We start from the raw sequence: 20,951 nt of genomic DNA on the forward strand, positions 1-20,951 counted from the left end.
CCACCCTGATGTCTCCCGCACCAACGAAAACGCCTCTCCCTCGGGCCTGCATTGGCCCAGTACCGCGGAGAATCCTGGGTAGTGTAGTTTCCTCAGCAACCACACTGCAGAGGGGCATTTGCACCGCCTCCGGAACAGAGGCCACCACGTAGCTGGCGGCGCCTAGAAATTGCGTGTCCTTGAGTACGAGGCGGAGCTTCGCTTTCCCTTAAAGGAGCCGGTCCCATATTTCCGGTAACTATAATGTGTAACACGTGGGACGCCTGGGTAGCTCAGTCGGTTAAGCGTCTGCTTTCTGCTGGGGTCATGATCCCAGAGTCCAAGGATCGAGTCCCGCATCGGGCTCTTTGCTCATTGGGGATCCTGCTTCTTCCTCTGTCTGCTCCTCCCCTTGCTTGTGCTCATGCTCTCTCTCTCTCTGACAAATAAATAAATAAAATCCCTAAAAAAAAAAAGAAAAAAGAAAAGAAAAAGTGTTTCCTCAAAAACACATTACAGAAATGTTTAGAGATATTATTTCAGGACTCTTTAGGCAGAGAATGCGCACCAAAAAATTCAATGGACACACCATATGCTAATTTCACTCAGATTTTTATAGCTGGAAGCTAATAAATATTGTTATAAAATAAACTTTTTTAAAATTTATTTATTTGTCAGAGAGAGAAAGCACAGCAGGGGAAGCAATAGGCTCTCCACCGAGCCAGGAGCCTGATGCGGGACTAGATCCCAGGACGCTGGGATCATGACCTGAGCCGAAGGCAGACGCTTAACCGACTGAGCCACCCAGGTGTCCCTCAAATAAACTCTTGTAGCCTGCAGCTCTAGAGTTAGTTTTGTGAGCCTCAGCATTGAGGATCGGGAACAAGAGAGAAAACACTCCAGACACTCGATGATGTGGAACATGGAGAGGGATGTTAAGCACCGCTAAAGGAGGTGGACGTGTGTGTCTCTGGTTACCTCAGAAATCATTCCTTCTGCCTGTATAATCAGTGATTGTGTAGAACACAGGTGTAACACTTTTTTACAAGATAATATTTCTTACTCTGTATACAGAGATGTAGTCAGTTCCTTATAGGTGTGTTACAAATGAGAGAAAGGGGATTTACCAAATGTCATTTGGGAGTCAGAAGGGCAATAAGAACAGTCTCTATGCAGAAGAAATAGCCACTAATTAAATTTCTATACACAGTAAAAATGTCTCTTTTTTTAAAAAAAAGATTTTATTTATTTATTTGACAGAGAGAGACACAGCAAGAGAGGGAACACAAGCAGGGGGAGTGGGAGAGGGAGAAGCAGGCTTCCCGCCGAGCAGGGAGCCCGATGCGGGGCTTGATCCCAGGACCGTGGGACCATGACCTGAGCCAAAGGCAGACGCTTAATGACTGAGCCACCCAGGCGCCCCATACAGTAAAAATATCTCTTAAGAAATTGCAACATAAGACGATTTGAGGCCCAAAATGATGACTGTAATGGAAAACAAACCCACAGAAAATAAAATTCTAAACAAAATATTCAAGTCCAAAGAAGATTGATCCCAGATGAAAAGTGCAATGAGAGAAGGAATCAAGACTGAGAGGTACATCTTTTTATCAAAACAAATGCTCATTATCTATGTAAAATGTGAATATATCTCCCATGGAATTAAAATGATGGAATTGACGTGCAAATGTTGGGGTTTGGAGTTAAAGGTCAAGAAAGGATTCTTGAGACATCGTTGGTGTAAAAAGGTGGTTAAGATTAAAGCATGGGACAGAACCTGTGGGCAGAAAGAGCTGCACTGGGGTACTGAGGGGTGACTGGTGATATACTCTAAAGTTGGGAGGGGGTTATGGATAGCCTAAGTCTCTAAGGAATTTGGAAGTAAAGTTTCCAGAACCTTGAGGGGCTAGTCATTGTTAGGGAAAGGTCATTTATTACTGCGTAGTAAAACCTTATTCACAAGACCGTTCAGATGTATACAAGTGGGCCATATGCTTGAAGGATGATTGCTAACGTAGATCTTTGGTGAGGTAGAGATAAAGGAAGTTTCCAGAGGAATTTTTATATGTTAGGGGAACACAAATATTTTTTTCCCTTAAGTAAATTCAACCTCCTGAAGTGGGGCTTGAACTCACAACTCTAAAGTCAAGAGTTACACTCTACCGACTGAACCAGTCAGGAATCCCTGGTATTTTTGTATGTTAAAGGAGACTTACAGGATCTTGGAGGTCAAGATAATATTAAGCTAAGATTGCCTTTTGCCCTCAGCAAAGTATTAACATCGAGGCAGTTGAGTTCCTAGAGGAAGGTCACTCTGCCTATCTCAAGGACTTGTCAATGGGCTTTAAGTTGTAAGGAAATTTATTTTATTTTTTTTGCCTTTGTTCTCCATGTCAGAATTCCCAAGCATTCCTTCAGACAACATCCACTGAGAGAAGGCTAGTTGCTTAATGTTCTAAATCCCTTATAGTTCTAAATGGGAAGTAAATGTATTTATAATTCTGTTAACCTTAAAAATAGAAGCTGCCAGTTATTTTACCGGCAAATGATGGGTTTATTTGGGAAAAGATAATTGCAATCCAGGACAAACAAAGCAGCAGCAAAACCATAGGCAAGTCTGGGGAACAAAGGAGAGACACAATTTTTTAAGGAGAAAAGAGGGAAGCTGGGAAGGCCGTTATGAACTACAAGTCCATTGGAGTAAACTAGGAGTTCAAAGCGTGGTGGCTTTGCATTGGCTGAGCTGTTGCCTGTTGTGGGGGGGGGGGCGGTGAGGAAAGCGTTTCTTCCTGTGGCTGGAGTAGCAGAGTAGTATCAATATGCAAGGTCCTGTCCAGGTAAGATCAAGTCCATCTCTTCCTGTTGGGTCTGCAATTAACTACAAGTGGGAGGGAGTGAGAGCTTCCCTTGCAGAAACCTCCTGACTCCATTTTAGTGAAGCATCCCATTACTAATTTTCACAACTTGAATGTATTAAATAGATGCTTGTGATTTTTTTAGCTTAAATATAATAAATAGAATCAGTGTATACTTTTCAGAGGAGAAGAGGAAAAATTTGGAGTATAACTTGTTGATCAAGAAAGAATTCACTGAAAAAAAATTTTTTTAAATAGATTTTATTTATTTATTCATGAGAGACAGAGGGAGAGACAGAGAGAGAAGCAGAGGGAGAAGCAGGCTCCGAAGGAGCAGGGAGCCCGATGCAGGACTCGATCCCAGGACCCTGGGATCATGACCTGAGCCGAAGGCAGACACTTAATCATCTGAGCCACCCAGCCGCCCCAGAATTCACTGAAAATTAAAGCAAACAGACTCTTATTTGGGCAATTAGAATTACAATTTGGGAGACACCGATTTAGGTAGAAACCTGGATAGTGTTCTGAGGAAGACCAGAAAGGAGGCAGAATTATAAAGATAAAGGTTCAAGAGTGCAGTTCCCATTTTTCTGTCACATAACTGATGTCTCAGTGATTGGCTTTGCTGTGCATCAGCTAGACAGACTTGGGTTAGGTTTCACCCTGAAGTCACGCACAGCCAACATGAAGTAGACTGGGATGTGTGGCCTATGCTCTCTGCCGTAGTGCTCTCCTTCAGGTGAGTGGAGTCCTCCTTCTTCTTTTTGAAGGAAGCAAAAACATTTGACAGCTTTCAGGAACGGAACTGTAGATTTCACCCTGAAGGAGCAGTAGCTGTTGAGTCCTACTGACTCTATCCCAGAGTCTGCTAAAATTATTCTAATTATCCAGTCGAAGCTTTGCTCAGTGTATCTACCCTGCCTTGCACATTCCTTCCCATGAGAACCCCAGTAAAGACTCTGGACCATGCTTTCCCCTCTCCCTCTCTGCCTCCTGATCCACCTGGGTGATTCTGCATGTGGCCCCACGTGGCCCTTCCCATGTCGTGCCTCTTGTGTTTAAGTAATAACTTCTTCCTTCATGAAAATCATTTCTGTGTCTGTATGTCTTACCACACCTATAGAACAAATCCCAGGTACATTTGGTGACAGTAGATAATCATTTTACCTAAACTAAATGATTAAATAGTCTGTTTGTTCTTCACTGATCAAGTTATTTTTTTAAATATTTTTTCTATTTATTTATTTGAGCGAGAGAGTACAAGTGGGGTGAGGGGCAGAGGGAGAAGCAGGCTCCCCACTGAGCAGGGAGCGTGATGTGAGGCTCGATCCCAGGACTCCAGGATCATGACCTGAGCTGAAGGCAGACACTTAACCAACTGAGCCACCCAGGCGCCCCATCACTGATCAAGTTATTTAAATTCCACACCCTTGTGAGGCTGTTTCAGCCTGTTAAGATCATCCATTTGTTTATTCTTGTGACAAAATTAAACTATCTGCATAGCTTTTTCTCTTTCTCTATTTTAAAACTGTCATACATTCAGTTGAGTGTTAATAAGAGATGTACAAATCATGTTTTTTTCTTTTATAAAGACTCAGGAGGGAGCAGAAGGCAAGCTGAGGGCAAAGCACAAGCTGATACCCCTCAATTCCCCCCCTCCCAGGTGGAATATGTGTGACATTCCTCAGGCACTCCTGGCTGCCCTAAAGCTAAGGGAAGGAAAAACAAATGGTTAAGTAATAGGGATCACAGTCCAGCAAGACACGAGTCTTCCTCAGTTTATGTCAATGCAGTGCAGCAGCTCTTTCTGCTCACGGGTCCTGTCCCCATGCTTTCATAAAACCACCTTTTTGCACCAAAGACATCTCAAGAATTCCTTCTTGGCCATCGACTTCGAGCCCTAATGTCTTTCCCACATCAAAGACCACACCTATAGAACTATCACCTGGTGTAAAACAGAATATATAATATTTCTTAGGCATTCCTTGTCACTTGCTCCCCTTATATGACCCTCTGGCCCCCTAGAGTTCACCCGACATTTCGATAATCATGCTTTTGATGTCCTTAAAGTTTTACCACCTATGTTGACTTCCCTAAATGATAGTCTATAGTCACATGCCACATTTAGGCCTGAACTAAATAACTAATGCCCTTGGGTCTCTATCATTTCATGTTCTCGACTCCGATATTGACTCCTCACCTCCTAACCAGAGTATTTTCGCTAGTGCTTAACACCTACTTCCAGAAAATCCCAGGAAGGAGTGAATGCTTCATCATCTTTTGTTCTCATGAGTCATTCCAAGGCAGTGTTGGATTTAGTCACTGCTCAGCCCACAGACAAAAGGGACAGAAGAATTGGGGAAATGAAGACTGACAGGAAAGAAATGGAGCCAGAGGTAAGGGAGGTGCTGGGAGAACACAGGGAGAACACATACTAAAGTGCTGGCGTTTCTTTTACCAGTGCTTCCTGATGTCAACAGTAGTCCAGCATCCTTCCCACCCACAGGGAGTTTGCTTTGTATCTGGAGAGGAGAGGGCAGCGGGAACACGGAGTAGAAAGGGATGAAGGGGAGAAATCTGGGAGTGAGAGCGGGTTGGCCTACGTTTTTGAAGCCCATTGTTCTACTTGAACACCAACATTGGGCCCTTAAAAAGGGAAAGGGCACAGGTGCGTGGGGTGAGGGAGGAAGGTAAGCACTTGGGATGCCCGACTATCTCCCCGCCTATGTTCAGAACTGTGTCACTTCTTCCTCACACATCAGGCATTGCTTCACCACCGATGTCTTTGATCTTGGGCATCGCCTCAGCAAGGGTAATTTGTCAATGTACAACGGTTCAGTACGAGGAAACCACTTTATTGTGGCTCTCAAGACTCTCTTGAACTCATTCAAGAGAAGGAAAGACTGTAGTAGTACTAGCTGCGCAGGGAAACTGAAATACAGGGACATCTACATTTAGGATAGTCTCTGGAGGAGAGTCCGGGGCAGTTCTTGACCCAGATTTCCCCAGCCCGCCACCTCAGCCCGTCAGCCCACTTCTTCCACGTTGGGCTCGGTGGGAACTACATTACCCAGAAGGCGCTGCGCCCCGCGCCGCCCGCGCTCGGCCAATGAAAGTGGACTTTCCCTCGCGTGCGGAACGCGCTGGGCGGGACTTCTAGCGCGGCCGCAGGGGCGGGCGTTTTGGGGCCTCTGGGGCCGCTGTGTCTGATCAGAGGCTTGGGAAGCCTCGTGTGCGGTTGGGGTGACGAGAGCGGGAAGCCGGGAGAATCGGGTCTGAGGTTCGGCAGCGGCGAGGGATCGGGGTCGGGGGTGCGCGGGCTGGTCCCCCTCCCCGGGCGTTGCTCCGCCCACAGAGTCCGATGGCGGCGGCCGCGCGGAGGGACCTGGCTCAGGTAGGCGCTGATACCCCGGCCCTCCCCGCTTAAACTGAACCCCGCTGAAGCTGAGCCCCGAAGGGGCGGTCCGCCTGGGTCCGGGACGGTGAGGCGCCCGTGTCCGCATCCCCATTCCTGTCAGCCAGTGTGAGGGGGCGCGGGAGGGTGACAGGGACAGGGCCTGAGCTGGAGTCCTAAACCTGGGGGCTGTCTCGTGTCCGCAGGGAACGGCTGAGAGGGGACGGGCCGCCGTGGAGAGGCAGCCGGAGCGGCTGGGCCTTCGTTCTGAGGGCGCTGATGGCCACGGAGGGTTGTGAACAGAGGAGGGACTCCCATCCGTTGCTCAGAGTTTTCAGGGGCTTTTCCGGGAACACAAAGGGATCGGGGACGGAGGGTGGGGGAAGCCCATACAGTAGACTCTACTGGAGACGGGACCGTGCTGAGGGCAGCGGAGCGGGAGGATTGATGGGTCCCGGAGGGAGTTTTAAAAACCGGACAGGATTACCTGACGCATCAGAAGTGGCTGAGAGAGAAAGAAGGGAGTGAAGGGCCGGCTGTGTTTGTTTGCCCTTTTTTTTTTTTTTTAAAGTGTTTCCTGAAAATACCCTGAAGGATGGAGATGGGGAGGTCGGTGCAGGGAACAGGTTTCAGGGAGAAGAGCAGGAGCTGGATTTGGGACAGGGTGGTGTCGAGTGCAGGTGTCGTATGGGTAGCTCGCGCACTCACATCTGAGGTCCTGGGGAGGGATCTGGGCTGAAGATGCCCAAGAGGTGGTGGGTCTTGTCCTGGACCAGGGCAAGGCCTGGGACTCCTACTTGGGAGGGAGAATCTTAAAGTTCTTTTTTTTTTTTTTTAATTTTATTTATTTATTTGAGAGAGAGAGAGAATGAGAGAGAGCACGAGAGGGAAGAGGGTCAGAGGGAGAAGCAGACTCCCCGCCGAGCAGGGAGCCCGATGCGGGACTCGATCCCGGGACTCCAGGACCATGACCTGAGCCGAAGGCAGTCGCCTCACCAGCTGAGCCACCCAGGCGCCCGAGTCTTAAAGTTCTTATTTCAGATGGGCCTGAAGGGTGGCGCTGCTTTCAGAAGGGTGATCCCCGTAATCCCAAGTGGTTCTGGGTGGTGTATGCAAGAGTGGAAGGTTATAGGGTCTGAGGACTGGGACTGGAATGGAGACTGAGCTGTTCAGTGGTGTAGGCCTGCCATTGTGGGCTCAGCAAGCCCTCAAGTCCAGTTTTTGTGGAGAAAAGGAAAGGTCAGTCAGGTGAGTGGAGCAGCCCCTTTTGGTGCTTGAGTTCTCCCAGCCTTCAGGGCAGGAAGGACGAGTAGCTGGAAAGGCCCCCAGCAGGATTGCCTGTAGGAGCGTGTGTAGCAAGCAGCCAGGCTGCCACCAGGACTGGTCTCTAATGTTTCCTCAGGCCCAATCCCCGTATTATTGATGTGTGAGTTTATATGAAGTAAGTGTTTATTTAAACATTAACTGGTAAAAATACGTATGTTTGTATACATACGTCTGCACGTGTGTATATACATACGTAGGCATTAAAATAACATGGGTTTGGGGCGCCTGGGTGGCTCAGATGGTTAAGCGTCTGCCTTCGGCTCGGGTCATGATCCCGGGGTCCTGGGATCGAGTCCCGCATCGGGCTCCCAGCTCCTTGGGGGCCTGCTTCTCCCTCTGCTTCTCTCTCTCTCTCTCCTTCTGTCTCTCATGAATAAATAAATAAAATATTTAAAAAAAAAAAAAAATAACATGGGTTTAACAAGTTAAATTGATGTAAGCGCTTAATAATGGAAGTTTTAATATACTTCTAAGCATCTGATTAAAATTAAATCTTTTTTTTTTTTTAAAGATTTCTTTATTTGTCAGAGAGAATGAGCACAAGCAGGGGGAGCGGCAGGCAGAGGGAGAAGCAGGCTCCCTGCCAAACAAGGAGCCCAATGTGGGACTCGATCCCAGGACCCGGGGATCATGACCTGAGCTGAAAGCATATGCTTAACTGAGTCACGGAGGCGTCCCTAAAATTAGATGTCTTAAATATCACATGCTTTTAGTTAAAAGGCACGTACAAAACACACTTTTGATACCTGTCAGTTTATTTGCACTGAAAATGTTGACAAAAGGTGTTAATTATGAGGACAGTAAGAGTTACTACTTAGTACTTGACACATGGGAAGGAATTCAGTACAGATAATAGCCCCACGGGGTGGGCACCACTATTATCCCCATTTTACAGATGACAACACTGAGGCACAGGGGGGTTGTGTATTTATCCGAAGTCACACAGCTGGTAAGAGGCATCCCTGAGGACTGAGGCCCAGATGATATGAGGGACTTGGGTGGGCCTTTGTGGCCCAACACTGTTGCCTGCTTCTCATGGCTTTGCTTTTCTGTAGGTTTGTATTGCTGCAGATTTGCTTCCAGACCATGCAGAGGTAAGTGGGGGGTATCCCAAATCCTCATCCTATTCAGTTCCCACCTGCGTGGGCTGCAGGATTCTGTGACTGCCTGCTATTCTCCCTACTCTTCCATCATAGATCCCTAGAAGATGATCACCTAAGGTCAGAGGCCTGAGTCCAGACCAGGAATTACATGGATTGGTTCCCATTCCTGGCAACCAGTGGCATGACATTTATAAGACATTATATTCATGGTGATAAACATTAGAAAATGCTAGAGGTGAGGCTGGGCCGGGAATGCTTATGCAACCTTAGGTCTCTGTTATGTCTGGTGGAAACAGTAGGAAACAGAAATTAGACCTGATGGAAGCCAGGAGCTGGGCCTCTATTCTGGAGTGGCAGGAGCCCGGGAAGGTTTGGAGCAGAAGAGGGACGTGATAGGACCAGACTTAATGAGCTGCTTCTGCTGCAGAGCAGAGAGCAAACTGGGGAAGAGCGGCTGCAGTAGTCCAAGTGAGTGTGAGTGGTGGCTGTGGGGGTGGGACATGGGTTGGAATCTGCGTCTGTTTTTTCAGTAGGTCCAAGCAGACTTTCTGATGTGGAGGGTGGGAGAAAGACATGGAAGGGTCGGCAGTGACTTAGATATTTGGCTGTAGTAGCTAGAAGCTGGCAAGTACTACCATGTCAGAGTTGGTGGTAAGAGTCATTTTCACGGGGAATATTAGGAGTCAGGTTTGGGCTGTGTTTGAACTGTGATGCTTCAGAGACCCCCAAGTGGGTGTGTTGAGTGGGCACCTGGACACACAGTTGTGGAGCTGAGGCGAAGTGGTTAGATTGGAGACACCCCCAGTACGGATGGTGTGTGGACCAGGACAGAGCTGTGGATCAGATTTGGCAGGAGCATCGTCAAGTAACGAGGAGAGTGTGGGGCCAGGGACTGAGTCTTGCTGGACACCTGGATGGGGTAGTGGGCTTCACAAAGACACATGAGGGAGAATGGTGTCCCTGCGGTCAGGGTGTAGGCATGAAGAGGGTCTGGCCGGTGGCCAGTGAACATGAGATACATGTGGAGACAAGGCAGTGAGGTGACAGTGAAGCTGGTGCCACTGCCAGTTCATTTAGCTCTGGGATCCCAGGCTCTTGTTCTGACCCTTGCTGGGACCAGGGGATTAGCCCAAGATAAAATGGGATCCTCTGGGACAACTGTAGGCCTAGTGGGAGAGACAAGTGGACTTGGGCTTCGAATAAGCCTCAGCGGAAACAGACAGGTGAGGGGACACCTTTGCAACACAGAAGTAGAAGAGGGCTGAGGGTGTCTGAAATCTGTGTGTGGTTCCTGGTGGCTGAGGAGGAAGCAAGGATATGGGCCAGGGAGGAAGGGCCTGAAAGTAGGCCTGGGGTTGCCTCTGGCAGTCAGGGTCATTGGAATTCTAGGACTGAATGGAATTCTGATTCCATGTGCCAAGCACCCTCTGGCGGGCATGTACCACACCAGCGTGTGGTGAGGCCAGGCAGATGCATGACGTGGTGTAGGGGTGCTGGTGGCAGTGAAAGGAGGTGTGGTACAATGATGTGCATGTTGGGTGGGAGTGTAAACTGATGGCTCCAGGCTCTTGTACTGGGGGCTGAAGGGAGAACAATGGCCCAAAGTTAGTCGTGTTTGGGAAGCACAGTCGGGGAGACGCCAGGTCAGTTGTCTGGCAGGCCCAGACCTGCCCACCTGTTGTTGCTGAGGACTGAACAGTGAGGAGCAAGGTGGGATCAGTGGCACCAGGGCTTGGTATCTCCTCTGAGGTGGGGGACCCCTGGAGGAGGGTGGACACTTGTGAGGATGCCTGGAGTCCTGGGAAAGGAAGCTACACATCAACTCAACTGTCCCATCTTGACAGGGCCATGTGACCTTTGAGGACGTGGCTGTCTACTTCTCTTGGGAGGAGTGGGGGCTCCTTGATGAAGCCCAGAGACTCCTGTACCGTGATGTGATGCTGGAGAACTTTTCACTGATGGCCTCTCTGGGTAAGGTCCTCACAACCCATTCCAGTGTCCTGGGCTGGGCTCTGCTCTTCCCCTTTACCTCAGGGACAGGTCTCGCCTTCCCAGAGCTGGACCACGGGCGTTTTTTCCCTTCCCCGTGCGCGTGAGTAGGTGTTGTGACAGCCTGGGCTGTGTGTACCACCCCTTCCCTTCTTGAGCTGCCTCAATACTTGCTGCCCCAAAGCCGTGCAGGAGAAGCTGTGGGATCAGGAGTCTTGCTGTCACCCCAACGGATCACACCCTGTTGGCCTCTCCGTGGCTTGGGAACGCCATAAGGATCCCTGGCAGCTTTGTGCCCCAGGCTCTGCTCTCTTCCTCTGGCTGACATATGGGATGTGCCTGTCCCAGCGATTGAGGCACCAACATGGCAGCGGCTTCCCTGGGTTGTTCTCACGAGAGTCTCCTCCAAGATTCTTCTGTAATACTTAGTTTTCTTTCCTGTGGGCTGTCATGGGGTGGGTCACTTTGACCCACCTGTGTCCTCTCTCCCTTAGGACTTGCATCTTCCAGGACCCATGAAATCACCCAGTTGGAGTGGTGGAGAGAACCCTCTTTGCCTCCCTGTGGAGTCGTGACTGCAGCCATGCCAAGAGGTACTCGGCGGGTGGAGCTGGGCAGGTGTGAACTCAGGGATGGACTCAGGTCCTGCCAGGAATCCTTGTGCTGGGCCCTGACGATTCGGCGCCAAGGCACGGTTCAAGGCTGATGTCCATCTTTTCTCAGTTGTGCACTTATTATGTCTACTCTGATTTCTAACCAGGGCTCTCCCCCACCTCTGTGCTTCCTACTGCTCCCTCTGCAGTGCTCCCCAACAGTGGCCTGCCTTTGAATCCTCGTGAGTTGGTCAGTCAGGCACGGCCACAGGAGGAGACACAGGAGCAGCTCAGGAAAAAACAAAGTTTATTATGCTCAGCAGGTTGAGAGAGACACAGTCATGACACACTGGGGATGTGTGTGTGAGGTGGTTCACAGGGGAGGGAGCACCCAGGGAGTGGGCTCAACCAAGCAGGGGGAAGCAGAGAGTGAGTGAGGACCCATGAGCAAGTGCCTTTCCTGGGGGTCAGGGGGTGTACACAAGAACAGGTGTGAGTGGATTTCATTTGGAACATTTGAATGTCACTAGGTCACAGGAGAGGGCAAGAAGGGGGACTTGTGATAGGAACCAGCCTTATCACTTGGTTAAGCTGGTTACCTGGGTGGGGTGCTCACAGCCTGTTTGTGGGGATGTTGAGGCAACAGGAAAATATGAAATTTAAAAGGTTACAATACAATGAGCCCTGTGACGTCTCAACACCATTAACAGGACCAACTGTGATAGGTACCACTTGCCACCTGGGTTGTGGAGACGTTAAAGGTGACTGGAATAGTTTGGTCTACCCATAGAAAGGCAGACTTTGACACAGGTGACAGCTGAGAGGAGTCCTCCTAGGGATATGATGAGGGTTTGAAACCCAGGCCTTAGGCAGGCCTGCATTTAGTGGGGGGAAAGCCAAGAGAACAGGTCATATACCCCTTGGTTTAAGGGAATCTACTGGAAGGTTTTGGTTATGTTATGAAAGATTTTTACCTCTTGGCCTAATCTTCATAGTTTTGCTTGTAGCTCTCTAGAGTTACTGAGTTACATACAGCAGGAGGTACCCTGAATAGCACCCACGCCTCCTTTCCTGGCTAGTAAGCAGTTAAGCCAGTGTGTTATCCACGACCATTCGGGCTTAGAGACTTGTGTGCCTGTTGCATAAAGGGACAGTGTGTAGTGCAGCCTTTGTATGTGACCTTGAGAGGGTCGCCAGGAGGTGCTGGTTGGCAGTCATGATACAATCTCGTTTGACACAAAGGCTACTCTACTGGGGCCAGCTCTGGTGTCGCCTGTGGCTATGCGGGGGGTCCTGTTAAGATGGAAATAAATCTTGCCTGTTTTGCCTGGGTTTGATAGCAAAGGGGAGGTACCTGGTAGATAAAGAACTGTGGGGCTCCTCGGTGTAACCACTGCACACTGGGGTACAGACTCATTGAGTGTCAGTAGGGGAAAGTGTATAAAGTGCCGTACCCATGAGTTCGGGCTGCAGTAGAATCCAGAGGTACTGTTAGTTACTGATTTATTGATTTTTGGGAAAGAGAGAGTGTGCGAGTGGGGGGAAGGGCAGAGGGAAAGGGAGAGAATCTCAAGCACACTTTGCGCTGAGCGTGGGGCCTGACACAGGGCTCAATTCCATGGCTCTAAGATCATGACCTGAGCCGAAACCAGGAGTTGGATGCTTAATGGACTGAGCCACCCAGGCGCTCCTGAGGTGCTGTTATTTAAAGCATAATGTGCCCGTGAGGTAGTTAGCATGAGGGCAAAAGACTAACATGCAGTTGGCTCCTGGGTACAAGCAGTAAGCCTGTGGGGGTGACCTGATTATAAGGTGCAGCCATCCTAGGTGAGTGTAGTTGGGAACAAAGGCAGGGGGCATAAGCAGACAAGGTGCTTTGAGGGGACCCTGTCTGGGTCCTGACAGTACAGATTGTGGGCAGTCACTGGGTTGTTTAAATTACTCATGGACAACTCAATAAATGTATGTTGGGTTCCTTGAAAGGTAAAGGTGAACAGGGGCTGTGACTGGTAATAGGCACTGAATAAGATCCATTGCCCAGATCTGCCACAGCAAAGTAGTCACTGGGCACCCTTTGGATATCTTCAGTTAATTCAATTATGTTAGGTATTAGAGCCTTGATGGGGAGAACTTAAGCTTTGGGGTTTTGATAATCAGTAGTTGAGTGGCATTGTTGGTAGAAGCCCTTGAAGACTGGCCAAATAGGAGGATTATTGAAAGGAGAAATTATGAGAATAATTGCCCCTTCATTTAGTTGATCTTGAACAGCACTCTGAAGGCCAGCAGTTACCTTGTTTCAGGTGATACTGTGGTGTGTTTACTACCTTCACCAGCAGGGGCAGCCCCACAGGTTCTCATTTGGTGAATAACTGGCAGGACCAGGGAGCGTGGCTTACTCCAGCTTTGTATGTGGCATGCAATGGCATCTCTGTCTATAATAGGAAAAGTCAAAGCAGTAGGGGTCACTGTGACAGGCAGCCATTTAATAAAAACCGTTGCAATTAGAATATTGACATTGAGTGCAGTTTCTTTGCCATGAATAGTTTTACTGCCATTACCCTGTAGTTTAAAAGAGGCACCCCCTTTAAATCTGAATGGGTTGCTTGGAATGATGGTGACTTGGGCTCCTGTAGCCCATAGAGTTAGGAAATGTTGAAGAGTTCCTGTGAATTACCAGAATTGTATGTGGGTGATTGCCCTTGGGTGGTATGACAGTGCCTGAGGACTAGCTGAATCCTCACTGGCTTGGCCTTGGCGGTTGACATTTTTGGAACTGGAAGCATCCTTGGGTGGTTCCAGAGGAGTGGTTCCCTGAGCCACCAGACCTGTGGGTAATAATGGGTGAGGCTCTTCTACTATTTCTTTTAGTTGTTGTAATTTGTTGTTTAGTTGTTGTAATTTGGGGTTGGCTTGCCTAGTAGTTAGTTTGTGGGGTCTCTCAGTGGTCAGTAAGTCACCTGGAGGCAGTAGGGGTGTCAGCAAGTTGGGAAAAAAGGAACAGACTAAATGGTATAGGTGGGGGGTACCCGCATACTAGGAGGCAGAGGGTGGTAAGTCAGACTTTGTCAGTTGGGGTGGGTGGAGCCCTTATGGCGTGTCAGGAAATCAGTTCCATCCTGTTTGGTGTGGGACATGTCAATAAAATTAAGCAATGCCACCCTATATTGGGAAGGGCACCTGCAAGAACAACTAGACTCTGACAAAGGCGGCCTCCTCTGGATTAAAAACACACTCAGGATTTTTCTTGTCTGAATGTTCAAAGTACTGAAAGATCCACTGAACCATTCCACTTTGTGCGGAGGAGCATCAGGGCTTCCTGATGCTTCTGTTGTCCATCTCCAGGCCATGAAAATCCAAGTCAGTAAAGGCAGGGCTTCTGAATCCGGAGGGGTGGTAGAAGTTTCAGATTCCTCATCTGAGGCTTTTATAATCTCATCAAAAGTTTTGGCATCTGTCATCCCTGCCCTGGCATTTGGGATGCCCTGCATCCTCCTGGGTGCCTTTAGCCCAAAATGTTATGTGAGAATTGAACTTGGCGGGCCAGAGGATCTTTAAATTACCTATCTTAGGCTCTTTAGTAATGCCAGCAGCTGCCTCATCTCTGGGGCTCTGTGAGCAGGAGCTACAAGCCGGTATTAAATGCTCTTGGTGACCAATGAGCTCCTTTCCCCCATCTCTTTGCATGAAATCTTTCAGAATAGTTTGGATTTCCAGTCTTGTGATGTCGTGAGTTTTAGTTTCTAATTCCTCGTGATCTGCGTTCTTGACCTGCTGGTTCTGGAAAGATATTAGATGCTTCCTTCCTGTGGCTCCATCTCTTAAGGTGACCTCAGCTGGATTGGAATCCGCTGAGGAGAGCTGTGGTGGCTGGATGTCTTTTTGGGATTGGTCCCAGATCTTGGGAGCAGAGTTGGCAAGTTGACAGGCAGGGGCACGAAGCAGAACCTGGAAGGGTTTCAAAGGTATTTACCTTTCTTGAATTATTGGCTTACTTCCTCTGGTTATTGTGAGGTGTTAGAATGAAATGTTCCTGCTGAGATCCTAGGCCATAAGAACTTGAGCCATTTATCTCCAGGAATGGGACCCATTGATGCCCACGGGCTTGGGAGGCAAGGAGCCACAGCAGCAACACAGGCAGTGAAAGAGTTGCCAGCAGTACAGACCCTCACAGGCTGCCATGGTAGACTTCCCATGAAGGAGATGCAGCATCCCTGCCTGGGATTGAGGAGCAACATGGCTTTGGGAACACGAAAAACCTCCCAGTCCTGGTGCCGTGAGTCCACAGGAGTTATCTCCTGAGGGTTACCCAGCCCCCCTCTGTTGACAGATCAGCTAATAGCCAACAACTGATATGCAGTGCTTCTTTGGCGGCTGCAAGGAGATTACCCTTCCACTCTCACCCTCGATCCTAGTGGAGACTTCATGACGTTTTTAGCCAATTCTACCAGCCTGTCCCTTATTCAGGGAGCACTAGGAGAACACTCCCCCTCCTCACCAGCACCCTGTTGAGTCAGGGCTGGCCAGAAGTGAAGTCTCAGGGTATTTGAGGAGAATGAGCTCCATAATTTAGGGTGGAAAGCCTTGGCAATGCCTGAGAGAGGCAGCACACAGGAGTGCTAGCAGGACACCCAGCCTTCCCAGATGGTCGACAGCCAGTTAGTAAGCCAAGCAGTTAGGAGGCATTTCCTAAATCTTCCCCCACCTGTGAATGATTGGCATCAGACCATGCTGTTTGCGACGTCAGTCATTTTGTATTTTCTGAGAATAGGTGCAGCCATGACAGGAGAGGCACAGGAATAACAAAATTTATTACACTCACAGGTCCGAGACAGATAGTCATTGCATGATGAGAGGGACAGAGGGTCACCTGGGAGGGAGTCCCAAGGGAGTGGGCTCAGCCAGGCTGGGGAGAAGCAGAGAGGACCTGTGGGTGAGTAGCTTCATTGGGAGTCAGGGTGGGATGCATAAGAAAGGCAGTGAGGGGGTTTCACTGGTGCGTTTGAACGGTGCTAGGTCCCAGCCAAGGGGGAGGGTAGGAAGGGGACTTGTGGCAGGGGCCCGCGTCACACTAGCGTACGTGTCACAGAATTCATGGCCTGGGGGGAGGTTGAGGCAGCAGAATACGAAGTTTTCAAGGCTCTGATACATACAGGCTTTCACAGAGTGTGTCATGAGGTGTGCACATGTCCTTAACCCTGAACACCAGCTACTCAGTTGCATCTGATTGTTTTCTGGGCCTGACCACACCCTTCTGCACTGTGTTCCGGGGTCATCAGCAGCCTTGCTGAAGGCCATCTGCAGAGTGTGTTGGAGACCCAGCCTCTCCTCCCTGAGCTGCACTCCATCCTGTGTCCTTGCTGCTCATGAGGCCTCCCACCAATCTGCGAGCTTGCCAGGTCCAGCGCAGGCACGGCAGGCCCTTCCTCACTCTGAACCTCAGGCCTGATTCTGCCCGCAATACGACGGACTATTTACTAGGTGTGTGAGACACATTTGTAAGCATGCTGCGTCCTCCCCCTGAAGTCCACATACACTTCATCAGCACTTCTTTGCTTTCAGGTTGGCGGCGTAGAGCAGAGGTTAAGGAAGCACCTCATGAGCAGAGTGTTTATATAGAAGGAGTGCTCAAAGCAAAAGTTCAACACCAGAAGCTGCACTGTGGAGAGAAACCTTTAAGAGAAGAGGGTGGGGAGGGTGGAAAGGACTTCCCAGTCAGTTCTGGTTTTCTCAACCATCAGGTGACCCGTGGCGGAGGGGAGCCACAAAGGAACACCAAGAGTACGGAGGCGTTTCACCCTGGAAAAAGGCATTACAAATGCAGTGAATGTGGGAAAGCCTTTGGTCAGAAATACTTACTTGTACAGCACCAGAGACTACATACTGGAGAAAAGCCTTACGAATGCAGTGAATGTGGGAAATTATTTAGCCATAAATCAAACCTTTTTATACATCAAATAGTTCACACTGGAGAAAGGCCTTATGGGTGTAGTGAATGTGGAAAATCCTTTAGCCGCAATGCTGATCTCATTCAACACCAGAGAGTTCACACTGGAGAAAAGCCTTTTACATGCAGTGAATGTGGAAAAGCCTTCAGGCATAATTCCACACTTGTTCAGCATCATAGGATCCACACTGGAGTGAGGCCTTATGAGTGCAGTGAATGTGGGAAATTCTTTAGCTTTAACTCAAGCCTCATGAAACATCAGAGAGTTCACACTGGAGAAAGACCTTATAAGTGCAGTGAATGTGGGAAATTCTATAGCCACAAGTCAAGCCTTATTAATCATTGGAGGGTTCACACTGGAGAAAGGCCTTATGAGTGCAGGGAATGTGGGAAGTTTTTTAGCCAAAGCTCTAGCCTCATGCAACATCGGAAAGTTCACACTGGAGAAAAGCCTTTTAAGTGCAATGAATGTGGAAGATTCTTTAGTGAGAATTCCAGCCTCGTTAAACATCAGAGGGTTCATACTGGAGCAAGACCTTATGAGTGCAGGGAATGTGGGAAATTTTTTCGCCACAGCTCCAGCCTTGTTAAACATCGGAGGATTCACACTGGAGAAATGCCTTATGAGTGCAGCAATTGTGGGAAATCATTTAGCCAGCGTTTCAACCTCATTCAACACCAGAAAGTTCACAGTGGAGAAAAGTCTTGAATGCAGCTGATGTGGACAAGCCTTTAACCAGAGGTCTGCTCTGATTCAGCAACAGAAACTTCACAATCCAGATAGGCCTAATGAATACAGTAAATGTGAAGAAAGGCTTCAGCCAAAAGCTTAAACTTGTTGAGCACCAGAATGTTCAGACTGGAGAGAGGCCTTAGGAGTGCAGTATACATGCAGTTTCCTGGTCAACCTAACTTAAAACAGAGAGGAGCTCTGAAAGTAGCATTTATGAGGAAGCCAGCAACTGAACATCATTCATCCAAATATCCTGACATACTGCCTCCTGAGAAAATAAGCTTCTGCCTGGGAGCTCCAGGGAGAGGGAGTCCTGTGTTCTTGGATGTATGTCTGTAGTGGAGATTCCACCTCTATCATTGGAGTGGGGAGAGAGGGAATGGTCTTAGTTCAGATATGACTGGCTCTTGCTGCTCTTACTGAATATTAGACGTTCTTAAGTGTTTCCTCATTTGCTGTATACCGTAGGACCATTTCCAGAGACTTTAACTTGTGTTTTTATAATATTCCCCAGTTTTAATGGGAAGCAGGCCTGCAGAGCTCACACTGTCATGCAGGAAGTTGATCTAAATATTTAACTTTATTAAGAACTTGCCAACTTGTGTTCTAGATGGTTATGCCATTTCATATTTCCTCCTATATTAGATTTCCAGTTTCTTCACATCATTGCTTATCCTTGTATGTAAGACACGAGCCATTCACTTCAGCCATTCTAGTAGGTGTGTGGTTTTAACCTGTCTCTCTAATGACTCAGTGTTGAGCATTAGTCTTTGTGTTAATCTGCCACCCATACATCTTCTTTAGTGAATTATCTTTTCATGTTTTTTGCCTACTTTTAGAAAAATTGGTTGGTTTCTTATTGTTTTGTGATTTCATATATTCTACATAGAAGTTCCTTATTTGATATATGTTTTACCAGTGTTTTCTCACAGTCTATGCCTTTGATTTCTGTTTCTTTCTTTTTTTAATTTTCATTTCTTAACAGTCTCTTTCCTAGGGCAGAATTTATTAATTTTCATGAAGTTCAATTTATTTATTTTTAGAGATTTCATGTTTGGTATTATATTCTTTTTCTTTTATGGTACTATATCTTTGCTTGTAAATAAAAGCCTTATCGGAGTATGGTGGAGTCTTATGAGTCCTTACCCAAGCTTATGAAATCTTTGTGGATTTAAGTGTATATAAAAATTTTCAATGTATGTAGAAATATTTACCTATGTACATATCCCCTAACTCTTCTGATGAATGCTCAGGTCATGATCTCAGGGTCATGAGATCGAGCCCGCATTGGAGCCTGCTTAAGATTCTTTCTCTCCTCTCCCTCTGCCCCCGCCCCCGCTAAATAAATAAATAAATAATAAAATAACCTAAAAAAAAATCGGCATTCCAATAGGCATGAGCATATTTAATGCCCAGTTATTGGTACAGTTTTTCAGTAAAAAAAGAACCAGAACTCCTTAGAGGCTATTTCCAGGTTGGTGCAGGAAGGTACATGAGCCTAGAAAATATTCTTGGATCAGTTAAGAAATGCTCACAGAATGATGTCGACATATTAGATTTCTAGTGCTGTCCTAACAAATTACCACAAACCTATGGCTTAAACAACACATTATATTATAGTACTGTAGATCAGAAGTCCTACACAGGACAGGTCTCAATAAGTTAAAATCAAGGTGTTCGCAGGGATGTGTTCTTTTCTGGAGTCTCTAGGACAAATTCTGTTTTCTACTCATTTGAGTTATTGGACAATTTCAGTTCCTTGTGGTTGTACGACTTATGTTTGTGTTTTCTCTGTGGCTCTCAGCTTAGGGTTGACCCCGAACATATAGGAACTTTTACAGCATATTTAAAGCTAAAACAGTACCAATTGTATACAAAGTCTTACAAAACAAAGGTCGGGGCACCTGGGTGGCTCAGTCGGTTAAGTGTCTGCCTTCCGTTCAGGTCATGATCTTCATGATCCCAGGGTCCTCGGATCAAGCCCTGCATCAGGCTTCTTGCTCAGTGGGGAGTCTGCTTCTTCCTCTCCCTCTGCCCCTCCCCCCTGCTCATGCTTGCTCTCTCACTCTCTCTCAAATAAAATCTTAAAAAAAAAACGGGCACCTGGTTGGCTCAGTCGTTAAGCGTCTGCCTTCGGCTCAGGTCATGATCCCAGGGTCCTGGGATCAATCCCCGCATTGGGCTCCCTGCTCAGGCGGGAAGCGTGCTTCTCCCTCTCCCACTCCCCCTGCCTGTATTCCCTCTCTCGCTGTCTCTGTCAAATAAATAAAATAAAAATCTTAAAAAAAACAAACAAACACAAAACCAAAGTTCAAACACTTCCCAACTAATTAAGTGAACCCAATACTAACATGATACTAAATGTGGGTAATATTTAAAACAAATTACAGAGCAATATCCACATGAACATAGATACAGCAAAACCTTAGCAAAAAATTTTTTGGAGGGGGGGAATGATGGTGGCAGAGTAGGAGGACTGTAGGGTCTCCTCTTCCCACAAATGCAACTAAATATCAAATCATCCTAAATACCACAGAAGTCAACCTGAAGGCTGGCAGAGCAAACTCCAAAACTAAAGATAGGGAAGAGGCTCCATCAAAGAAGGTAGGAAGTGTGGAGACATGATTTGGGAGAGAACTGGATTGTGGTTGATGTGGGGAGAGAGCCACACTGATGGAGAAGAGCAAGAGACACTCCCACAGAGGGGAATGGACAGAGGAAACAAGTACCCGTAGCAATAAGCTTGGAAAGCATGAGGGGCCAAAAAGAGAAGATATCAGTGAGACCCTGAACGTGGAGATGAAAAAACAATCAGAGATGAAGACTGCAATAAACGAGATTAGAAACACCTGATGCAATGAACAGTCGGCTGGAAAAAGAATGAATTAATGACCTAGAAGAGTAATGGAAAGTAAACAAGATGAACAAAAAAGAAAATATGCAAAACAAGAACAGACTTAGGGACCTCAGTTACTCCATCAAGTGTACTAACATTCACATTATAGGAGAAGGAAGAGGAAGAGAAGAGAGAAAAC

The 20,951-nt window shown here is 47.6% G+C and overlaps 1 protein-coding gene across 1 annotated transcript; it reads left to right on the plus strand.

The window, feature by feature from the left end:
- Positions 1 to 6,001: 6,001 nt before the first annotated feature.
- LOC113935751 (zinc finger protein 773-like) lies at positions 6,002 to 19,892 on the plus strand. The gene is made up of 5 exons (XM_027618148.2): positions 6,002 to 6,228; positions 8,610 to 8,648; positions 10,502 to 10,628; positions 11,141 to 11,239; positions 16,799 to 19,892. Exons 1-5 carry the CDS (start codon positions 6,196 to 6,198, stop codon positions 17,890 to 17,892), a joined length of 1,392 nt encoding a protein of 463 aa, XP_027473949.2. The 5' UTR covers positions 6,002 to 6,195; the 3' UTR covers positions 17,893 to 19,892.
- The last annotated feature ends 1,059 nt before the right edge of the window (positions 19,893 to 20,951 follow it).

Source organism: Zalophus californianus, chromosome 17 (assembly GCF_009762305.2).
Source record: "Zalophus californianus isolate mZalCal1 chromosome 17, mZalCal1.pri.v2, whole genome shotgun sequence".
Lineage (NCBI taxonomy): Eukaryota > Metazoa > Chordata > Mammalia > Carnivora > Otariidae > Zalophus > Zalophus californianus.

Bases quoted from the DNA above. Each gene is read 5' to 3' on its own strand.
- LOC113935751 (XM_027618148.2), top strand. From the start codon at position 6,196: ATGGCGGCGGCCGCGCGGAGGGACCTGGCTCAG. The intron at 6,229-8,609 runs GTAGGCGCTGAT...GCTTTTCTGTAG, and splicing joins CGCGGAGGGACCTGGCTCAG to GTTTGTATTGCTGCAGATTT. The intron at 10,629-11,140 runs GTAAGGTCCTCA...TCTCTCCCTTAG, and splicing joins TTCACTGATGGCCTCTCTGG to GACTTGCATCTTCCAGGACC.